Raw genomic sequence first — 21982 nt, 5'->3', positions numbered from 1 at the left:
GGAAAACTTTGGAAGGGTATCAGGTTTTGCTTTGAATAAAGAAAAAACGAAACTAATGGTAAAAAACATGGGAGATCAAGATACTAAAATATTTTCAGGTAGAAAGATTGAGTTCCTACAGATAGGTTGTTTTGTGTTAGAAATAGCTGTGAGATCAGAAATTGCTCCCTATAATGTATTTACAAAAGAAAACAACCTTGTTTTCTTCCCCCAAACACAAAGATCAGATATGAATCTGTGGTCTTATGTTTGCAGATCCTTATGGTAGTCAGTGGTGGTTTTTTTCTGGGGGGACGCGGGGGGACGCATACCCCTAAACATTTTGTGACTCTAAGTTTGGCCTCATTGAGGCACAACATTTCAATATGAGTAGGAAAATGAGAGTACCCCCTAAACATTTTTTTTTTAAAAAGCAGTGATGATAGTTAATACATTTCAGAATCACATACCAACATCACAAAGCTGTTTTTCAGTAGGCTTTGCCTGTCTTCTGTTTCAGAACATGGGTATAACAAAGCAACAACAGAAGTGGCTCACGCCATGCATATTGTTCTTAGGGTGACCCTGTGTTTGTGGGCCTTCTGGTCTTTTATGCATAGAACCATCCCAGCTATACCTTAAAGGTTGCTCATTCTATTCCCTAGCACAATTGATGCCTCTTCCAAACCACATGGAAAATGAACAGGGTTATAGTGACTAATCTTTCTAGATAAATGTCAGTGTAAAAGTGGCCAGAGTAGCTGCCAGGGGAAAAGAGCATTAGTGTCAGGGAAGCTTAGCCAAGCGATTAAGTGACACTATATTGGCTTGATATGGTATCCATGTTTTTGAAAGTTGTGTCAAAATAGTTGGATCCCTTGGGCGTAGAGTGGAAAGTAATATGAGTCTTCTAGGAACATCACACAAAGTTGCATCCCTGTAATTCATAAAATATAGCTGTAGAATTTCTTTCACTATATTCTTTATGGAAAACATGAATACAGCATCCCAGTGGCCTTTGGTCCCCTGGCTGAAGACAGAGGCCAGAGTTTGTTTCAAATAACTTGACACTGCCGACACTTTCAAAGGGGCAAGTATTGGATTTTGTGGCTTGCATTGGAACTGAAAGGCACAAGCCTTGAGATAATTATCTTCCAAAGGCACAGATTCTCATTCCCTGAAGACTTGTGGAAACAAGTAGCTTGTGCCTGTTTTGACAGCTGCCTTTTGTGATGCCTGGGGAGCTTGAAATCATAAGCTGATCATGGCTATGCATGCAACTTTGGCTCATCCTAGATCAGTTACTGCAGTTGGAAGTTGAGATCTCTTTCTTGGTCTGATGGGGAGGCCTAGCAGATGTACTTTCTGCTAAGGTTAGCACAGTGTAAACTGCTCTGCTTGGATCTGTGTTTATGAATATTCATGTGTCATGGAACCTTGCAGATCACTTCCAGCTAGGAATTTTTCATCTGGAGGACATCATTGCTCTGTGCTATCATCTGCCCCTGTTTCCTCCCCTTCCCTTTTCATCATATTATGATTTAAATAATGGCATTGTTCTGAAATACCTGCCTCTAAATGGCAGGTAACCACCAGGTTTCTCTCTAGATCCCATGTTGATCTCAGACATCAAATTATACAATATATGAGAGATCAATGGTTTGCAATTCCCATTAATTTTCTTATTTAATGACAGCTGCCAGTGAAAGGGGAAGATTTGAACCTAGGCCAAAGGTTGTGTGGTGAAAGTAAAGATCCCTCCACCTTTGCACTGTAGCTGCAGTCCAAAACATTTCCCACCATACTGCTTTTAGGAGAGAAAATTGCAGATGAAAATCTATCTAGGAATCTCCCATGTTTTGCTACTTTGGGCTTACAATGTCCTCTTAGTATTTGCATCATCTGTGCATGACATGTGGATAGCCAGGACACTGAAACAGTCCTTGTTGTTTGCTGGTTCATTATTCTTCAGCACCATTTCTATAAAGATGTGCCAAAACTTGAACACGAGCATCTTCAGGAGAATTGTAAAAACTGGGCTGTTTTTGGTTGCTAAACTGGCAAATATGGAAACACTTCTGAATGCTCGAATTTTAGCGCATTTCTCACACTGCCATTTTATATACACTTCCCTTGGAATTAGTACCATTGAACTCAATAGGGTTTGCTTACAAGGGCTGGGTGGTAAAATTTTGTCTAACACATAAAATGCCATTATCTTGTTTTTTAAAAAATGATGATTCATAGATGGCATTCTTAATAGTGCACCTTCTGTTGATCTGGGTAACCATGATAGATTATAAGGAAGGAAGCATTATATATAGTATGCTGAACAGTGGAAATGAGAGCACTTGATATGTTAGGGGAAAATAATTAAATTCATATTGCTTGAATGGAAAACATTGCAGGGAGTGGGAAATGTTAAAGGAGACTACCGTATATACTTGAGTATAAGCTGACCCAAATATAAGTCGAGGCACCTAATTTTACCACAAAAAACTGGGAAAACTTATTGACTCGAGTATAAGCCAGTTCACCACACCACAAACCTGGTGGTGGTGGCAGTGGCGGAGGAAGGACAAGCAGCCCTAAAAGGCTGCTTTCGTGCTGCTCATTCCTTCTCCTCTGCCACCGACAGCAGCAAAGGCGGCGGAGGAGTAAGGAGCAGCCCGAAAGGACCCTCACTTGAGTATAAGCCAAGGGGGGCTTTTTGAGCATTAAAAATGTGCTGAAAAAGTCTGCTTATACTCGAGTATATAGTAAAGGTAAAGGGACCCCTGACCATTAGGTCCAGTCGTGACCGACTCTGGGGTTGCGGCGCTCATCTTGCTTTATTGGCCGAGGGAGCCGGCGTACAGCTTCCGGGTCATGTGGCCGGCATGACTAAACCGCTTCTAGTGAAACCAGAGCAGTGCACGGAAACGCCGTTTACCTTCCCGCTGGAGTGGTACCTATTTATCTACTTGCATTTTGATGTGCTTTCGAACTGCTAGGTTGGCAGGAGAAGGGACCGAGCAATGGGAGTTCACCCCATGCGGGGATTTGAACCGCCGACCTTCCGATCGGCAAGTCCTAGGCTCTGTGGTTTAACCCACAGTGCCACCTGCGTCCCTACTCGAGTATATACTGTACTTCTATTAGTTGCTTACATTAAGTTGTTCCCCTCGCTTCTGCAACATGACTACAGAAGCCCCTCAAAGACCAGGGGATATGTAAGCAAAGCTTACATTCATTTTTCTTTACTTCTTCTATAGTTAGTTGTGTTGTTTGATGAAATTACTGTAGATGAGAGGAATAGAAACAAAGAGAAAAAAAGGGCAATGCATTATTTTTCATTACATTACCAAATTCCTTTACACCCATATTTTGACATTTAGAACAACATAATATGCATGTCTTTGTTCATTAGGGTCTTCAGATTAGCTAGCGACAGCCAGGGAGAGAGAAAAAGAATGTTAAATGTAAACTAACCTTTTACAGGCTAAACAACAAAGAAGCGGAAGTAAGAATGAAAGAATAAATATTTTACATGATGGGTCTACATAGCTTTTTTTTTTTACTAACAATACACAAAATGAGAGCCCCTCAATGCAAACATGCATTTTGCTATCCTGTTTGCACTTTTGTCTTTGTATCAAAAAATATGTACTTTATCAGAAAAAGTAATTGGAAAAGAAAGGTTATCGCACCATAGCAATAAAGTAAAAGGGGTATTATGAAAAGGGGTGCATTAAAATGAAAGATGAGGGGATTACCTAATAGTTATTCAGTCTACATATTTTAAAAGATCACTGTATATTGCTTTAACATAGAAGTGGTTTAAATATGAGTAAAGCCCAAGATTTAATCTCTCTAGGAGTATTTATTCTTAGGCTGGGTCATTAGTATCACTTCATACAGCCAAAAAAGCATTGAAGCAATGTAGACTTCGTTGTTCTCAGCTGTTTTTCTGCAAACAGCTGTGCAGAACCAGAACTGGGTGACATCTCCAAGGGATCCAGAGAAGTCATTGGACCCTATTAAATAGCCCTTTTTTCTGGAAGCTGACCCCATGGGAAAGCTGTAGCTTCAGGAGACTTGACATGCCCTAACTGATCACAGCTCCTTACCCTTGACACAGCCTTCCACAATTTCTACCAGGATCCCAGGAACAGAAAGTGTGATGAGTGTCTCTTAGGCTAGGAACAAAAATCAAGTCTGGGAGCATAAAACTAATCACTGAGACCTACTCAGGAGGGGGAAACAATATCTTACAAGTCCTCTGGATCAGAGTCTTGCTAATATTCCAGGAAGGAGTGGGGTAGCCAGGGTAGCTATAAAATTGCTTAGTTGGTTTCTAACTGGTCACTAGACAGAATGCTGGGCATTGCATGAGTCCAAACGAAATGTAACTAAGTGCAAAATAGCACACTGAGAAGAGCTTCTGAAGATGTCTTCAGAAGCCCCCTCAAAGTGTTATTTTCTGCAGCACTCTGATCAGGGGTTCTGAAGATCTGACAATCATCTGATTTTCAGATCTTCAGAAACTCAGTTCAAAGTGTTGCACAAAATAGCAGTTTGAAAGAGGCTTCTAAAGACCCCTGTGAGCAAAAAGGTCACCTGATAAAATTTTGACATCAGATGATGGACAGGTGTGAAGCTCCACCCACCTGTGAAACTTGGCCTACAAGGGGAAAGAGAGATAATTTGGGCTAGAAAAGTTCCTTACCTCTGAACTAAGACATGTGTCACCTTGGCTCAGACTGATATTTCCAGGAATGGCACAGTTTGTAAACTTAGCTCTCCGGAAGCGCTCCTTATCACTGCCAACATCAGAGCTCCCACCTGTGGACTACACCCAAAATGTGAACCTAAATCTTCAAGAGGACTGAAACTGAAATTCAGTATGGGTTGAAACACTATCCCCCACTCTGTCTTTCTGCTGAAACTTTTTGCAACCTGGCCTGATTTATTTTTTTTCAGTACTGTACAAACTTTATCTTATCTGCTTGATAAAATGCTATTTCACACTAGATTTTAAAGTAGTTAAATTGATGTAGTTTTAGTTGCTACTAGTTTGATTATGGACTAAGTGCTGTTTTTGCTTTTGTCTGTAAGCTGTTCTGAGGGCTCGATGGGAGCCATGTGGTTGGTAAATAAATCATAATAAATGATTGGTTCATATGGGGTTATTGGCACAATGGCAGCTGAAACAATATGGTGCCAAGCATGTAGTCGAGCACAGCAGAGATGAACAGCTAATTGCAGCTGGAAATCGCTAGTCATTCTGCTGTCCTCCATTTTCCAAACTCTGATCTACTAAAAGTTGATGACTCACTTTCATTTTAATTTCACTTTTTTTAGAGAGAACCTGAGCTTGTGCTAGGTGTCAGGCTGCCTACCACCCTGTCAGATGGCATTCCCACAGCGGGTGCGTATGCCTGACAAAGACATGTGCCAATTAAGGCTTGGAAAGTGCTAAATTTCAATCACCGCCCTCCCAGGAAAGCTTATCAGTGGCAGCAGGGCGGCTGTTTGTTGAAGATACAGAATTATGTTGCCGCTCCGCTCCCTGAATAGACCTATAAATCCCCCACTACGAAAATGGGGAAGGGAGGGGCATTTGCACATAAAGCATTTCTGGTAGTTGCTCTCCTGATACAAGACGGCAGTAAACCAAATAATGAAGTCAGGCTAGCAGTGTGCCAGGTCTCGCATCCATCTGTAACAGGAATTAAGGGCACTGTCAGCAACTGAACCTGTTAACCCGAAAAGCAGCTTAACAAAACCTCCAACAGAGATATTACTTAAAGCATGCCCATAGTTTTGGGGGGCACCACTGTTTTCTATATGTTTTGGTGGTTTTACAGGGGCATGGTGAAATTACCAGAGAATGTAGCAAACTACCCCATATAAATGATATTCCATGGAGTGTTATCTACACCAGGGGTGTCCAGGACTTTTTTCCAGCTGAAACTCACAGGAACTCAGTTTTGGCACCTTTCAGGGTGGTGCCATTGCCATCATAAGAGAACAAGGGAGGTGTTCATGGTGAATTCCGGCACCTCTTTTCCTAGAAAAATAGCATTGGGGGTGCCTAACCTGTATCCCTCCAGTTGGGCTTAGACTCCTGCTCCCACCAGTCTCAGGCAGCATGACCAATGGCCTGGAATAATGAGAGCTGTAGTTCATCAATGTATGGAGGGCTATATGTTATCCACCCTTGCTATACATGACCACCATGCCAATAAGGTGGATATGTGGCGGTGGGGGTGGGGGGAATCTGGACTACCACAATGAATGAATGACTTTAAAGTAACTAGCATGGAAGCCACAAGCACACTTCGATTAAGTAATTCCAGAAGCACATCTGCACTGAAAAATTATGTGATGCAGCTTTCCCTTAAAATTTCATTTAAGACTAATCTCTTTCTCTCTCTCTTTTAATTGGGTCGGTAAACCCAATTAATGGGATGCTGTGGGTGTAATTCATCTTGTTTTAAGCAAAGCATTTGACAACATGCCCCATATTTCACTCCATGAACTGGTTAAATGTGGGTTAGATGATAATGCCATCAAATGGATTTCCAGCTGGTTGGAAAATGGTACTCACGGAGAGCTCATCATTGGTTGCAAGTAGGGTGCTGCAAGGCTCTGTTCTAGGCCTGGTATTCTTTGTACATTGGGATTAACGTCTTAGATGAAGAAGTAGAGGCAATCCTTGTTAAATGTGTGGATAATCTGGGAGGAATAGCAAACACCTCAAAATACAGGAATAAAATTCAAAATGACCCTGATAGAATGGGAAACAGCTGAAATTAACAAAAGGAAATTTGATACAGACAAATGCAAAGTTCAGCATTTAGGGCAAACAAAAAAAAACATCACATGGACAGGTATAAAGTGGACAATATATGTACTTTTGTTTGTTTGTTAAACAAGAAAAACTTTAATAAAAAGTTTTCAGATCATAAAATGTAACAGCTGCCATTTTAAAAGGATATAAACTAATTGAAAAAAGGTACAGAGGGGGGCAACAAAGATAGTTAGGGGTATGGATGATAAGTCCATAAGCTAAACATGTTTAGCTGGATGATAATAGGCCTCAAGGGCTATCACACAGAAATGATCAATGAACCAATGAATGGTTATGTGCTGCCACAGAGAGTATGGCTACATCCATTAACAGATTTCAGCTAAAGTTCAGGAGAAGCATTTTATCCATAAGAGCAGTCTGATAACTGAACCAATTACAAACAGGGATTGTGGGTTCCCTTGGCAAAGGTCTTCAAGCAGCTATTGGAAAGCCATTCTTTGTTCTGCATTTCCTGCATTTTACATGGTGTTGGACCTACAAGATCCTGTCCAACTCTATAACTCCATACTATTTAGAAGAACATACTATACTATGGGTCTTTATTAAAGTCTGTGGTTTATCTATCAGTGTTATTGTACAATGTGAGGGCTTATTTCTGGGGGCAGGGGGTAACTGCCAGAGTAGAAGTTCTTGACTATTAATTCACATGGAGCCCCTGCATCAGGTCTAGAAAAATAGTTTTATTTTGGCTCACACCATGTTGACGTTTCACCTTTATCATGTGCTTTGAGTGGTAAAGCAGATGACCCTTCCCTTTTTTCTGAGAGAAGTTGCCACATGCGGCAGACACTGGTGAGAGGAATTCCGATGTCTGCAGACGTCTCTGCAGACACTTCCATATCAGTTAAGCAAATGCTTGAGCAATTCATTTAATTATGTTAAGCACCCATTAACAGCAGTCTAAGTCCTCCCCTGGGTCATATCAGTTCTATGAGATTCTAATTGTTAGAGAGTAACCATGATTTCCTTCTTGTGCCTGCAGGTGATTTTAATTCTGACAAAGCTGTATGACTACAACCTGGGGAGTATCACGGAGAGCTCACTGTGGAGGTATGTAGATAAGCTGAGTTAATAATTACCAACTTACTTAACAATTTGGACACTGTGGTACAGTCCTTTCATTAGATTTAATTGGATTTCTTACATGATGGAAGGTTTGCAGGTCTCTCAGAGTGGTCATTTATGGCTCTGCTCATTCTTCACACGTGGAGATGTCAGAATTGAGCCATCCTCTTCAGCTACAGTACATGATGTACTGCTGCTTTCATGTATCTGTTAATTAAAAATGAAAATTTGATTTAAAAACTGAAAGCGAAACCTAATGTTATTCCAATTTGTAGCAATAATTTATTTCTTACAATATGGTGAGTAGTGCATTAACAAGCTCATTTTCCAATAGAATAATAGAATCCTAGAATTTTAGAGTTGGAAGGGACCCAAGGGTCATCTAGTCCAACCCCCTGCAATGCAGGAAATTTAGCTAAAGCATCCATCACAGATGACCATCCAACCTATGTTTAAAAACCTCCAAGGAAGGATAGCCCACCACTCTGTTCCACAATATTAGTTAATTTCCATTTCAAGCTTAGCAGTGATATTTTCTTTCTATTCACACTTTTCTATTCACACTGCCTCTGCTACACACACACACACACACACACACAGAGAGAGAGAGAGAGAGAGAGAGAGAGAACATATATATAATATTTAACTCAACTCTTACTCTTTGCTTAGAAAGCTTACATGGAGCTTTTAATGGACTCCTGTTTAGTCACCCATTATACCTAGAGTTGCTTAATGTCAACAACAATGTAGCAATGTGTGTCCCAAACTAATTCATATAAAAGTACTGTAGGTATTTCCTTTGTGCATTCTCCCATCCCATATTGGGAAGAAACATGCTGGTCATCTTATATTCTCTTGCATTGATTAAAGGAATCTGAAGGATAGCATCTTGAAAACAAATTCTACTATTTTTGTCAAGAAGACGGAAGTTCCAAGTGTTTGCTTTTTTCCGTTTTCCTTTGCATTAATAAATTATTACATGGTTACAATATTAAATATGCCTACATTTATTATATCATAAATAGAAAACACAGTACAGTATAAATTTAAAAGCATGAACTTCTCCACTGCCTCACCCCTCCTGTAGATGGCAGTGCTGCTGCTGGGAGACAAGCTTCTAATGGGGGAGAATAGTACAGATGAGGTTTTTGCTTGGGGCATTATATCTTTGCACTGAGAGGGGTTCTCTTCTCTTTAATTTCACCAGAGACTACCAGTAGATGTGTTGCAAAGTTCTTTCTATGAGACAACAAAAAGTGATATTAGGAAGTTTTTAAAGAGTTTAGCAATAGGCTATTGAGTGCTATTTCTATTTGCCTTGTGACATAAGTGTAGACCTTGGTGTTTGTACCTTAAAAATATCAAACAGTACATAGAAATAAAATGAAAAGACCAACCTTTTGCAACCTTGAATGCTCCAAGCTTTTCCAGGTATGATGTCAATGAATGAAATAATGTATTATCTTGCATATGAGTGTTTTGATCTTGTTTGCCTATAAATGACATCCAGTTTCTGAAGGCTGAAGAAAGCAAGGACTCCCCTCATCCCTCTTAGGTTCAATATAGGGATATTTTCTCATTTTCCTTAAACTTTTAGAATGATGCAGGTTAAAAATAAAGCAGTAGCTAAGTCCTATGGCCAATTTTTCATGTGACATTTGCAGGTAGTATTAGTTCTTTAATTCATAAAATTTGGCACATGTGAGCATGTCCTCATATTTATTTTGGCTATCGGTCATTGTTTTGCAGAATCAATTGAATCAAGTCTTTAATATAAGTGGTCATATTGATATTTTAACATGTTACATTTAAGAAGAATATTGACAAGTTGGAACATGTACAGAAGAGGGTAACCAAGATGATTAGGGGTTTGGAAACCAAGGCTTACGAGAAGCGCTTGAGTGAATTGGGTATGTTTAGCCTGGCTAAGAGGAGGTTGAGAGGAGATATGATAACCATCTTCAAATACCTAAAGGACTGCCACATAGAAGATGGAGCAAGCTTGTTTTCTCCTGCCCTGAAGGGTAGGATGCAAACCAATGGCTTCAAGTTATGGGAAAGGAGATTCCCTCAAAAGGTGGTGAACTGTTTTCCTTGGATATTTCTAAGCAGAGCTTGGATGGCATCTGCCATGCATTCTTTAGTTGAGAGGAAATTGAAGAGAAGCACTTTTGCCTGGTGCCTAAAAATATATAATGAAAGCACCAGGCGAACCTCTCTAGGAAGAGCATTCCACCAATGGGGAGCCACTACAGAAAAGACCCGTTCTCAAGGACAAAATTGGAAGCATCTACTTCCCGTTTTACACTAACCAGAGGCTTCCTGTTATTTTTTAACTTGGAAACTATGGTTAGTTGAAACTGTAGTTAGTGAACAAGCAGGAGAATGCACCATGGTTTGATCCTAGGTTGCTTGAACTAACCATCATTTAAACAGTTCCCTTCTGTTTCAACATAATGGGGAGCTGTGGTGAGTCTCATTCTTGTGACTGTTCCATATGGAGGGGTGAGATCGTGCAGAGTCATTTAAGTAAAACCATACCATTGTAGACCTTTATAACAATAAATGCACTAATTAAGCATGGTTCCTTCCGGGTCTGGGTTTAAGGAGAAATAATGAAGCTTTTCTTCCATCATTTTTTCAGTAAATTTTCAGCAATGTGATTACTTGCCAGGTTTGGATCTTTCTTTCAATCACCTAGCTCTGGAAATTTAACTAAAGTGATTTTAAAAATGGTATTAAAATTAATAAAGTGATCCACATGAGATCCTGGGCGTCAGAAGACTTTCTGCTGCTACTACACAGTGTGTAAGAGGCAGAGAAGTCGATAGGCAGCTGAGCTTTTCATCCACCAGTCTCAGTGGATCAACAGGCTCCGAGTTACAAGGGTGATTCCACTTTTGAAATGAGTTATTGAGATTTCTCTCCAGCTAGACTTGGCATTAATTACACTATAATCCTCTAGGTAGACTCTGCCATCCTTGTGCTTTTGATTTCTCTCTCTCTCTCTCTTAAAAAAAAAGCATTTATTTATCTTCAAGAAAGGGAGTAAAGGTAAGAAATAGCTTGTGTGACACAGAACAATTAGTCAAGTTGGATTTGTTTATATATATTTTCTTCTTCCAATGCTCTCCCAGATATCTCCTAGATCACAAAAGGGATTAAGCTTTGAGACTCTGGAGAAAACAGTGGTTTCTGCTACTAAATAAAGATAAGCTTAAGTTTAAGATAAGTAAAATGTCAGAATAAAAGATACCATATCTGCAGGGAATTGGTGGTGGTGGCAAGGAGACGGAGGGAGGAAATAATCTCCACATTTGTAATGTGATTGAAACTGTGTGGAGACAAACATTAAAGAACTGTGATTAACCTTATCCTTCAAGGCTTTGAATGCCAACCAGTGACGCGCTCTCAATGGAGCACAGCTGCAAGTGGCTAGAATGATATGTTTTACACTGCCCATTCCTTTCCTTGAAAGTGTGAGCAAGTTCTGTCTTAAATTCACCTCGACACTTTCAAGCTAAAGGTAAGTTATCACATGCCTGTTTTTCATCTGATGGCTGCAGTTAAAGCAATGGCGTATATGGATGGGACGGCCACCATAGGTCAGGCACAGAGAGAACTATTCAGGGTGGTATTTTTAAATTGAGTTTTCAAGTTTGATTTTGACTTGGCCAACTCAAAATTTCCCCCATTTCCCAAGACTCCCTATTTCTTTAACTCTCTCACTCTTACTGCAAGATGAACCTTCTTCCTTAGGGAAAGGGAACAAATGGTTAAGGGATGGAGAATAGGCCAAGTCCTCTCCTAGGTGGTAAAAGATGCTAAGCACACAATGATCTCATCAAGCCACACGTTCCAGTGGGAAAGTATGCTCTGTGCATTCCATTTGACACCATGCCCCCTCCTGGGTTCCCTTCTTCTCTCCTCTGCTGCATAATGCCCTCTTCCCCAAGACTTTTATTCTTCTTGGAGAAGAGTGAGTAGACTGACAGGTGATACAGAGGAGTAAAAGGGACGCAGGTGGTGCTGTGGTCTAAACCACTGAGTCCCTTGGGCATGCTGATCAGAAGGTCAGCAGTTCGAATCCCTGCAATGGGGTGAGCTCCCGTTGCTCTGTCCCAGCTTCTGCCAACCTAGCAGTTCAAAAGCATGCCAGTGCAAGTAGATAAATAGGTACTGCTGCAGCGGGAAGGTAAACAACATTTCCGTGCACTCTGGCTTCTGTCACAGTGTTCCATTGCACCAGAAGTCGTTTAGTCATGCTGGCCACATGACGTGGAAAGCTGTCTGTGGACAAATGCTGGCTCCCTCAACCTAAAAGTGAGATGAGCGCTGTATCCCATAGTTGCCTTTGACTGCACTTAATGGTCCAGGGGTCCTTTACCTTTAGCTTACAGAGGAGTGGATGGGATAGGATGCACTTCTTGTTTTGAATTGAGAAGTTGGATCCAGCCTGTAATGGGATTGATATATTCAAGCTGTGTGTGTGTTTTACCCCTTATCCTCAGTCACCCCGTTCTAGTTGACAGTGGCAGTGGTAAGAATTTATTGTGTTGAAAAGCCCAAAGTCAGTTCCGTGGAAGCTGACATTGTTGCCTGGTGTAACTAAGCTAGCCTAACATCAAATGTTACTGTTATTTCTGAATGAGATCAATTTGGGAAAGTGCTTTTCTGTGTGTATAAAGTTGGTTGGTAACAAGGGCCACAATCTTCCAGGAAGTTTTCACATGCAGACTTCACTGAAATGAAATGTTCAGTTCCCAGTGGATTGTCTTCAGGATTTTTCTTCATGTAAGATAAATGTTGAAATGCTCTGACATTCTGAATTAGGATGAACTTTTGCTGCTTCCATTTTCTCCCTCTGCTGAGATCATTGTACCCATGAGCACATTTCAAGAACTACAGCTACTTAAAAAATTTCCCCTCAGTTTTAAAAATATAAAAAAGCAAAGTGTTAAGCAAATTGCAGAATGTTGAGATTTCTCTGTGTCATACCTGCATCTGTCATAATGGCTTTGCTTCTGTGAATCCAAAGTAAAAGACATATAACCAGCATATAATGGATGACCTCCAGTCCATTCACATTTCCCTCATATCCTGTGAAAAGTTTGTCCAAAAGCATTTTAGGTGTAGAAAGAAAGCCGAATCCCAAAAGGTGGTGAAATGCTTGCTTTTAATTTGCATCTTACATTTAGAGTGTGCATCTCACATATATAGTCTCACATATATGGGGTCTCACAGGTCTCTGAATGTTATCCTATGTTTTACAGCAAGATTCTTTGGCACTTTCTGATCATCATCAATGAGGCCATAACCTTTGCTTCATTGATGTGGTTTTATTGACATGAATACCATGGATTACAGTTTGCAGGAGCAAACAGGAGCAAATTGATCCAAGATAGAAAGGCATTTACATTTCTCACTTTCTAAGCAGCTAATGGGGCTGAGAAAAGTGGCTCAAAAATTGTTACTGGAAATGGTTAACACCTTAACTCACTTTAGGCATTCAGTTTGCGTGTACGAAGGGGAAGCAGGGGTGTGCAGAATGAGCCCCACCACTGCAGTGACTCTCTGTATGCTAACCTATTGCCTTTGAGATGTTGTTGGACTCAACTCCCATCAGTCTCAGCCAGCATGGCCAGTTAGGGAAAATGGGAGTCATAGTCCAGAAACATCTAGCTGGGTTTGCCACCCCTGCAATAGGCTAAGAACTTAGTTTAGAAAACAGCGTTTCAGTTATTTTTGAAAAATGAATTATTACCTCTTATGCAAACACATAGCTGTGTATGTTCAGTTTTCCTAGTAAACCTGAGGGTTTGACCTGACCTGAGGGTAGAGGTCTGAATTTGAAAGCAAACTCTGCATATTTACTCAGAAGTCAGTGCTGATGTGGTCAATCGGGCTTACTGTGTTCAGCACTAGAGTCCGATGTTTATTTTTGTGCATCGCTTCTGGTCTATGTTAAGCCTACATGCAAATCCTTCCATAAAACCAACCTTTTAAAGACCTCTCTCCCTGTATCAACAGCATTGAATTGAATAAGACTGGAGCCAGTGATTAACCAACTTATTGAACAGGGGTCATAAAACTTGGGTTGAAATCAATTTAATACTTTAAAATTCTCCTTGGGGCTCTTAAGGTAGATTCTAAGGCTGGATGTTCAAATCTGAATATTCAGCAGTTCCCTTTGTCTTTCAAAGTGAATTGAAATACAAATTTAGGTGGTGATATCTGTTTATCAGACTTTCAGCCATGAGTCTGAAACATCAGAGAATGTGCATATTCAATGCAAATGCACTTAGTAATGGGAATTGGGCAATTCTCTCTGTAGATGCTCTGATATTATTCAGTATATGGCTTAAAGGCAGAAATACCTGTTTCATATAACTCAATAAGAATTTTCCTTTATTTGATTGTATTCTTTGTCTTGCAGCAAATCACTCTATTGAAAAATAACTTTTTGAGACCCCAGGCTCATTTATTTAAAATAACTTTTGAAACAAAAAAAGGAACAGAAATGAAGAAACATTCTTTTATTATTCCCACACTGAAACTTTGCACCTTGATGTGACGTGTCTCCCCCTGCATCTCCGAAACATTTTATTAGCAAAAGGAATGGATAGCAGATTAACAAAGATATGAAAACAAAAGGAGGACGTATCTGCTGCCAAGGAGCACCAACTACCACTGTTTCTATTGATAATATTTTATTTCATGGCAGGAGTGTGCTGGGAAGGGTAGTAATTAGGCAGAAGTAGCTCACTGGGTGAAGTAGAGCCATTAACACTAGTTTCCCAGCTGTCACTTATGGGGATGAGATATACTCAGAGTCGCAAAGTGATTTCATGCTCTTTATTCAGCTCATAGTGGTGAGGAGGAATGAATGAATGTCCCCTCAAAGTATCTGCTTTATATACATTATTTACACAATGGGCTGCACATGATTGGCTAATTCCGGAATTCTACTGTAAGCCAATCAGGTTGTGGATTCACTTCTATCTGGAGCATGATTGGGTGGTTCCTGCCAACCAATCATACTGCTGCCTTGTTCTAGGACCAATCAGACTGCTGCATTCTGAATCCTATTGTTCTAGGACCAATCAGACTGCTGCCTTTTGGATCCTATTGTTCTAGGACCAATCAGACTGCTGCAGTTTGGATCCTATTCAACTCAGTACATAACAGGGGAGAAAGGAGTCCCCAAGGTGTTGGAGAGGTCAGTGCAAAACCAATTCAGAACACTCCACTGCTTTGCCACTCCCATCCTCCCACCTGGTAAACAACATCTGCCGGGAAGCAAGTCTCATTGGTTTTGCAACTGGAGTAGTGCAAACAGTGCCCCAGACTCAGGTGTGACAGTCGGGGGAAGTGCAATCTCAGAACAGGAGTAGAGGTGTTACTGAGAAATAACACAATATAGCCTGAGTCTAGTTTCACTTTTATATGCCTGTTGTCTTTGTCCATGGAGTTTTCTTGGCAGGGATACCGGAGTGGCTTGCTGGTTCCTGCTCCAGGTGGAGCACGTTTAGTCCAAACTCTCCACTATGACTTGTCCATCTTGGGTGGCCCTGCACGGCATGGCTCATATATTCTCTGAGTTGTTCAAGCCCCTTCCCCACGACAAGACAGTGATCCATGAAGGAATGAAGGAAGAAATGGAGGCAGTGAGAGATTTTACTTTCTTGGGCTCCATGATCACTGCAGATGGTGACAGCAGTCACGAAATTAAAAGGTGCCTGCTTCTTGGGAGAAAAGCAATGACAAACCTAGACAGCATCTTAAAAAGCAGAGACATCACCTTACCAACAAAGGTCCTATTGTTAAAGCTATGGTTTTCCCAGTAGTGATGTATGAGAGCTGGACTTCCGGGTTGGTGCCACTGTTTAATGGCGGATTCCCTCCGAGCTCCGGGGGGAATCGGCTCCGTAGCGTCTGGGTCTGGCCGCTGCGGCGAAGCGGGGACCCTTAAAATCACAGGCGCGGATGCCTGTGAACACAGAGACTCGGCGGGCACCATTTGCGCCCCCCCAATCCGCGACGGAGCCTTTTTAAAGGCTTCGGAACGGAGGCAGGGTAAGGCGTGGTGCTGAGAGTACTCCCTCGCCTACGGAGTGAAGCCGCAAGCCATTGACAGAGAGCGCCAACTTCTTCTAAGAGTGATTGGATCCTAAAACATCAACCCGTGAGTAATACGGAGATTGGAACTTTAAAAAATTTCTTATCTTGGATTTGGAACGAGCGGGAAGGGGCTAAAAAGGAAGTCCACCCCCCCCCCTCTTTGTAAACAACTTAAAGCAAAGGACTGGGCAGCTAAGGTCGAGAGAATCTGTTTCTTGCTTTTTTTTAACTAAAGATCCTGACCTCACGGTTTGGACATGATAAGAGGATATTCTGGAGGATAAAAAGAATTTTGGGAGCTGAAACTACACCCCCCCCCTGGACCCGGGAACGTCCGATGAGAAAGCCTGTTGCATGGAAGATTTTGACAGCTGTCAAGTGAGCTGCTAGTCAGCTAGTTGTCAGCTGGAAAAAGAGAACATTGTTTCTGCTGTTTTTGCTGGTTTATTCGGGATAACTTGTTGAAAATAAGGTTGATACAAAATAACTGGACTTTTGGTTTTTGAGCTGAAAGGAAGATCAAGGAATTAAATCCCCCTAGAGGGGTAACAAGGATACTACATTACAAAAATGGCTGGAGTGTCTAAATTCCAAGCAGAATTGGACAGAGCACTGGTTCTCTTGGGAAACTTACAAGATGAGTACGATGCTTTGTCTACAGAGGTCGCGCTATTACATTGGACAGTAAACAACAGCTTGGAGTCTGATAAGGATTTGAAACAGGAAGCCTATTCAACTGAACAAATAAATGAAACCGAAAGCGTAGACACGATGGAGCAATATGTTCTTTTTGAAGAAAACGAAGGAGGAGATGGAGGCTTGCAGGAGTCAAAGGAGAGCTACAATATGAGGCCTGACATGATGATAAAAAAGGACAATAAAAACTGGATGCGGAAAGCCTGGTTTGATTGGGAATTTGGAAAATGGAGAGATCCTCTTTTGAGGAGATCTGAAGACCTGAGGATTATAAATTTGTTGAAGGTGGAAGCTGGAGCTGTCGGGACATTTGGATTTGAAAGAAATTTGAAACAAGAGTTGGAATACCCCATAGGCTTTGCTTTTGCTTTTAAGTATGGAGGACTGGCTAGAAGCAACACCGATTCTGTTGGGCCGGAGCCCCTCCGAGACCTGGGGCTTAACATCAAGGTTTATCAGAGAGACCGGCAGAAAGGAACTAAGAGAGACATAAGGGCCTCGGACCTGAGATCTCCAGGCTAAATAAATAATATAAAGACTGATGGATATTGGTTGGGGACTGGAACCGGGAGAAGGGTGGGTGGAGGTTGGGAATCCAAAGGGTACATAAGGATAATTTGCATGGCTTTGCTTGTTTTATATTTTGTTAGTGGTAAGGAAATTGGGTAAACCGTGGAAGGGAAATTTTGGTCGACCTTAGGAAAAAGGTTCAAGAATAAATTAATGAGGTATAAGTATTGATGTGTAATTTTAATAAGGCGAAATTGGTTTTTTTTTTCTTTTTTTTAAACTAAGTGAGAATAAGGCTGTTAAAAATAAATGGAGGAAATGGAAAAAAGAAGTAAAGTAAAATAACAGTATGTTAGAATAAATGTTTAAGTTAAGGTGAAGAAATAAGTTAAGGACTTGCTGAATAGACAATTTAAATTGGAATACAAGAAGGGGAGGTGTGAGGAGGTCTGAGAAACAAGGTTGAGGAAAATAAGTATCAGAAAATGTATGTGTTTTCTCTATTTTTTTTGTTTAGTTTCGAATATTTTGTTTATTTTTTTTCTGTTTTTGTTTGTTGTGTGTTTTTTGAAAATACCAATAAATATTTAATAAAAAAAAAAAAAAAGAGAGCTGGACCATCAAGGAGGTTGATCGCCAAAGAATTCATGCTTTTGAATTAAGGTGCTGGAGGAGACTCTTGAGAGTCCCATGGACTGCAAGATCAAACCTCTCCATTCTTAAGGAAATCAGCCCTGAGTGCTCACTGGAAGGACAGATCCTGAAGCTGAGGCTCCAATACTTTGGCTACCTCATGAGAAGAGAAGACTCCCTGGAAAAGACCCTGATGTTGTGAAAGATTGAGGGAACAAGAAGGGGACGACAGAGGACAAGATGTTTGGACAATGTTCTCGAAGCTACCAGCATGAGTTTGACTGACTTTAGAGTTCTTTCATATCCACTTACTGGTGATGAATAATGCCACAAGACTGCCCCTCATATGTTTAATAGAAATCTGTACCCTAAGAATGCCTAAATCCCAAAATTAAAGATGAACTTCTATTTCTGAAGAAATTTCCTCACATCCAAATGTACAATTTTTTTTTGTTAGATTTGTATCCCACCTCCCCTCCCCTCTCCAAAAAATGTGCAAGGTGGCTAAAAGGTTTTTCCCCTCACAACTAATCTACACAGACTCTTTTGAATACATTGATTTCTTCTGCACATATACCATATCAAAATCATTCAGATGAGTATCGCAAGAACCATATTCTAGATTCCAAGGAATCTGGCTTGACTCAGAAATCATTTCAATGCATTCTCCTTTGGTTGGCTGGTCTTTATAAGACATTCTGCATTAATTAGGAAGCCAATTTATTATGCATATTAAAAGTGCATTCTGTCTTGCATCCAGTCATGAAATGTAGTATTGCTGCCATGCAAATCAAGGGAACCTTGTTCCATTTGCAACAGAGGAGTCAACATGTAAATCAGAAATATGGATATTAATACTGACATTTAGTAGTCAGAAACTGTAAATTGCAGGTGTGCATTGCTCATACAGTTTTTCAGTTCTATAACATTTTAAAAGTTTGTTAATTCTGTTTTCAAAATGGAGCTAATAAGTCAGGTATTGCCATTACATTTACCTGTGTGTTGGTATTCTGCACAGCTGCATCATTAGAGTTTGCTAGGCGAACCATATGTGGTCCTTTAAGGTGTGTGGAGCAGGGCTTGCCCTATTCTCACTAATACAGTGGTACCTCGGGTTACATACGCTTCAGGTTACAGACACTTCAGGTTACAGACTCCGCTAACCCAGAAATAGTACCTTGGGTTAAGAACTTTGTTTCAGGATGAGAACAGAAATCATGTGGCGGCCATAGCTGTCAACATTTCCCTTTTTAAAAGGGAAATTCCCTTATACTGAATAGGATTCCTCGCAAGAAAAGGGAAAAGTTGACAGCTATGGTGGCGGCGGTGCGGCGGGGGTGGCATTGGGAGACCCTATTAGCTAAAGTGGTATCTCAGGTTAAGAACAGTTTCAGGTTAAAAACGGTTCTTAACCCGAGGTACCACCGTACTTGGAAATCTCCTCTCCATGTATTCTCATTGTGTGTGGTGAGCATTTCATGCTATCCAAAAAAAAACCAACCCCTCTTGCTTACTCCGAGCTATCTTTGTGAATTGTAACTCTATCAAACTTTGCATCGTAGCAAGTTCCCTGATGGCTGTTCACATTTTTCTGTTCCAGTTTTTTTCCTCCTACTGTATGGTTTTCCCGAATGAAGAAATTTTGCAGCATTTGAGGCTTTTCGTTTTGAGAAAATGCAAGTAAGAGGAGACCTAATAGAAGCAGGGAAAACTATGCATAGTTTGGAGAAGGCGGAGAGAGAAAAGATTTTCTCACTCTGCCATAACTCTACGACGTGTGGACATCCAGTGAGGCTGAATGTTGAAAGATTAAGAACAAGAGAGACAACTTGTTCAAACAGTTCAGAGGTGAGCGAAGGAAGTTTCTCCCACAAATTGGAGCAAAGCTGGCCACCAACATGGGTGGCTTTAGAACTGGATTAGACAAATTTATGGAAGACAATTCTACTAGTTACAGTGGTTATATTTTCCTCCACTCTTGGAGGGAGTATGCTCCATAAGTGGAGTTGATGGGAATCACAAGTGGAGAGCTATTGCATTCCACTCTTCCTTTTGGGCTTCCCATTGACATCTGGTTGGCCACCATGTGAACGGGATGCTGAACTACGTGGAGCTTTGTCCTGATCCAGCAAGTTCTTCCTACATTCTTATGATCCTAACCAAACAAGGATCACATAAAATTAATAATAATAATAATCATCTTAAAAAGCAGAGACATCACCTTGCCAACAAAGGGCCGTATAGTTAAAGCTATGGCTTTCCCAGTAGTGATGTATGGAAGTGAGAGCTGGACCATAAAGAAGGCTGATCGCCGAAGAATTGATGCTTTTGAATTATGGTGCTGGAGGAGACTCTTGAGAGTCCCATGGACTGCAAGAAGATCAAACCTATCCATTCTTAAGGAAATCAGCCCTGAGTGCTCACTGGAAGGACAGATCGTGAAGCTGAGGCTCCAATACTTTGGCCACCTCGTGAGAAGAGAAGACTCGCTGGAAAAGACCCTGATGTCAGGCACAAGGAGAAGGGGACGACAGAGGACGAGATGGTTGGACAGTCTTCTCGAAGGTACCAGCATGAGTTTGACCAAGCTGCGGGAGGCAGTGGAGGACAGGAGTGCCTGGCGTGCTCTGGTCCATGGGGTCACGAAGAGTCGGACATGACTAAACGACTAAACAACAACAACAAGAAGAAGAATTAATTTATCATCTATACCCCACCCATCTGGCTGGGTTTCCCCAGCCACTCTGGGCAGCTTCCAACAAAATATTAAAATACAATAATCTGTTAAACATTAAAAGCTTCTCTAAACAGGGCTGCCTTCAGATGTCTTCTAAAAGTCTGTTAGTTGTTTTTCTCTTTGACATCTGGTCAAATGCCCCAACATTGTCATCTAAATGGCTATGCAGTGATGTGAAAAATAGATGTGAAAAATATAGTGTTGCCCAGGAGGTTAAGAAATCAAGCACCACTGTCTGTCTGTCAGCACTGGCCTGCACGTAGGGATGGTCCAATATTTCCATTTTGTTCTCTCGGTTTCTCATCTTTTCCAATTTTAAGCTCAGTTCTCCACATTCCACATTGTGATTTTTTTTAAAAAGCAGATTCTTCTGAAAATTTAGCAGCATTTTAGATATCCTAATATACACACCTTTGTATGTAATTTTACCTGATTTACACATTTTTGCAAAGCCTCATCCAACACATTTTGTGTTATTTCCATCAATGCATGTATTCTTATGCACACTTTACCCCAGTATATGCATTTTTGTACACATGATTTGTCTGCAGAACTGCATTGCGAGATTTTGTAGGGTGGCTGTGTTTCAGCTGACATAATGTTTTTGCAAATTAGGTAGGTTTGCATATAAATGCAAACTGGATGGAATCACCCTCTGCCACTACATTGCCACAAAATGGGAACAGAGACAACGTATCTCTAGTTGCTTAGGTAACAGGTTGTGGAAGTGTGTTTCCTCTTTCTTCCTGTTCTGCAGTGTGGTGGGTTCTTTGGCTACCCTTGCAGTGCCTCACCTAAGAGCCTTGCTTAGGCAATGGAGAGGCATATAGTTTCTTCCTGTTCACAGTGTGTGCAATTTGCCTGTCTGCAGCCCCTGGAATGATCAACAAAGGAGCAGAGAGGGGCATTTTGGCTCTGAACCTGAGCACTATGTGACCATTCAATAGATGCATGTGTTTTGAAAACTCTTAGAGCAACATAGGCCAAATGTCTTCACTTATTTCCAGATAAGCAAACAATTGTGTAACAGCTGGTGACAGCCTGAAGCCTGTTTTATCTTTCCTGTGCCTTCCAATTTCTGTTGGCAGGAAAAAAATGTTCAGCATATTTGAATGAGGATACTTCCAGAATCCACTAGTATTTTGTCCAAACGAGTAAAAGGAACTGTGTCAGGTTAGTCCAGTAATTTCCAGACTGTGTGCTAGTGCTCACTAGTGTGTTATGAAAAATGAACTAAAGGTTTGTGAGCTCAAATCATCCATTCACAGAGCTGGCTGCTCACTGTTTCTCTTCACTACTTCTGCCTACCTCTTTTCAGCCAGCTTTTCCAGGCCCAGGCATTTTTTCATATCTCTCTATTAGATCAGTCAATCACTCCTTATTTT

The 21982-nt window shown here is 40.9% G+C and overlaps 1 protein-coding gene across 8 annotated transcripts in view; it reads left to right on the top strand.

The window, feature by feature from the left end:
* Positions 1-21982, top strand: part of SORCS1 (sortilin related VPS10 domain containing receptor 1) — a 436617-nt gene that overhangs the window by 124729 nt on the left and 289906 nt on the right. For all 8 annotated transcript variants that reach the window (XM_083616531.1, XM_083616537.1, XM_083616535.1 and 5 more), the window contains exon 2: positions 7818-7885. In XM_083616531.1, coding sequence (XP_083472657.1) covers positions 7818-7885 — 68 coding nt within the window. The remainder of the gene's footprint in view (positions 1-7817; positions 7886-21982) is intronic.

Source organism: Podarcis filfolensis, assembly GCF_964270895.1.
Source record: "Podarcis filfolensis genome assembly, chromosome: 5".
In the NCBI taxonomy this organism is placed as follows: domain Eukaryota; kingdom Metazoa; phylum Chordata; class Lepidosauria; order Squamata; family Lacertidae; genus Podarcis; species Podarcis filfolensis.
This window is presented reverse-complemented; position numbering and strand designations above follow the sequence as displayed.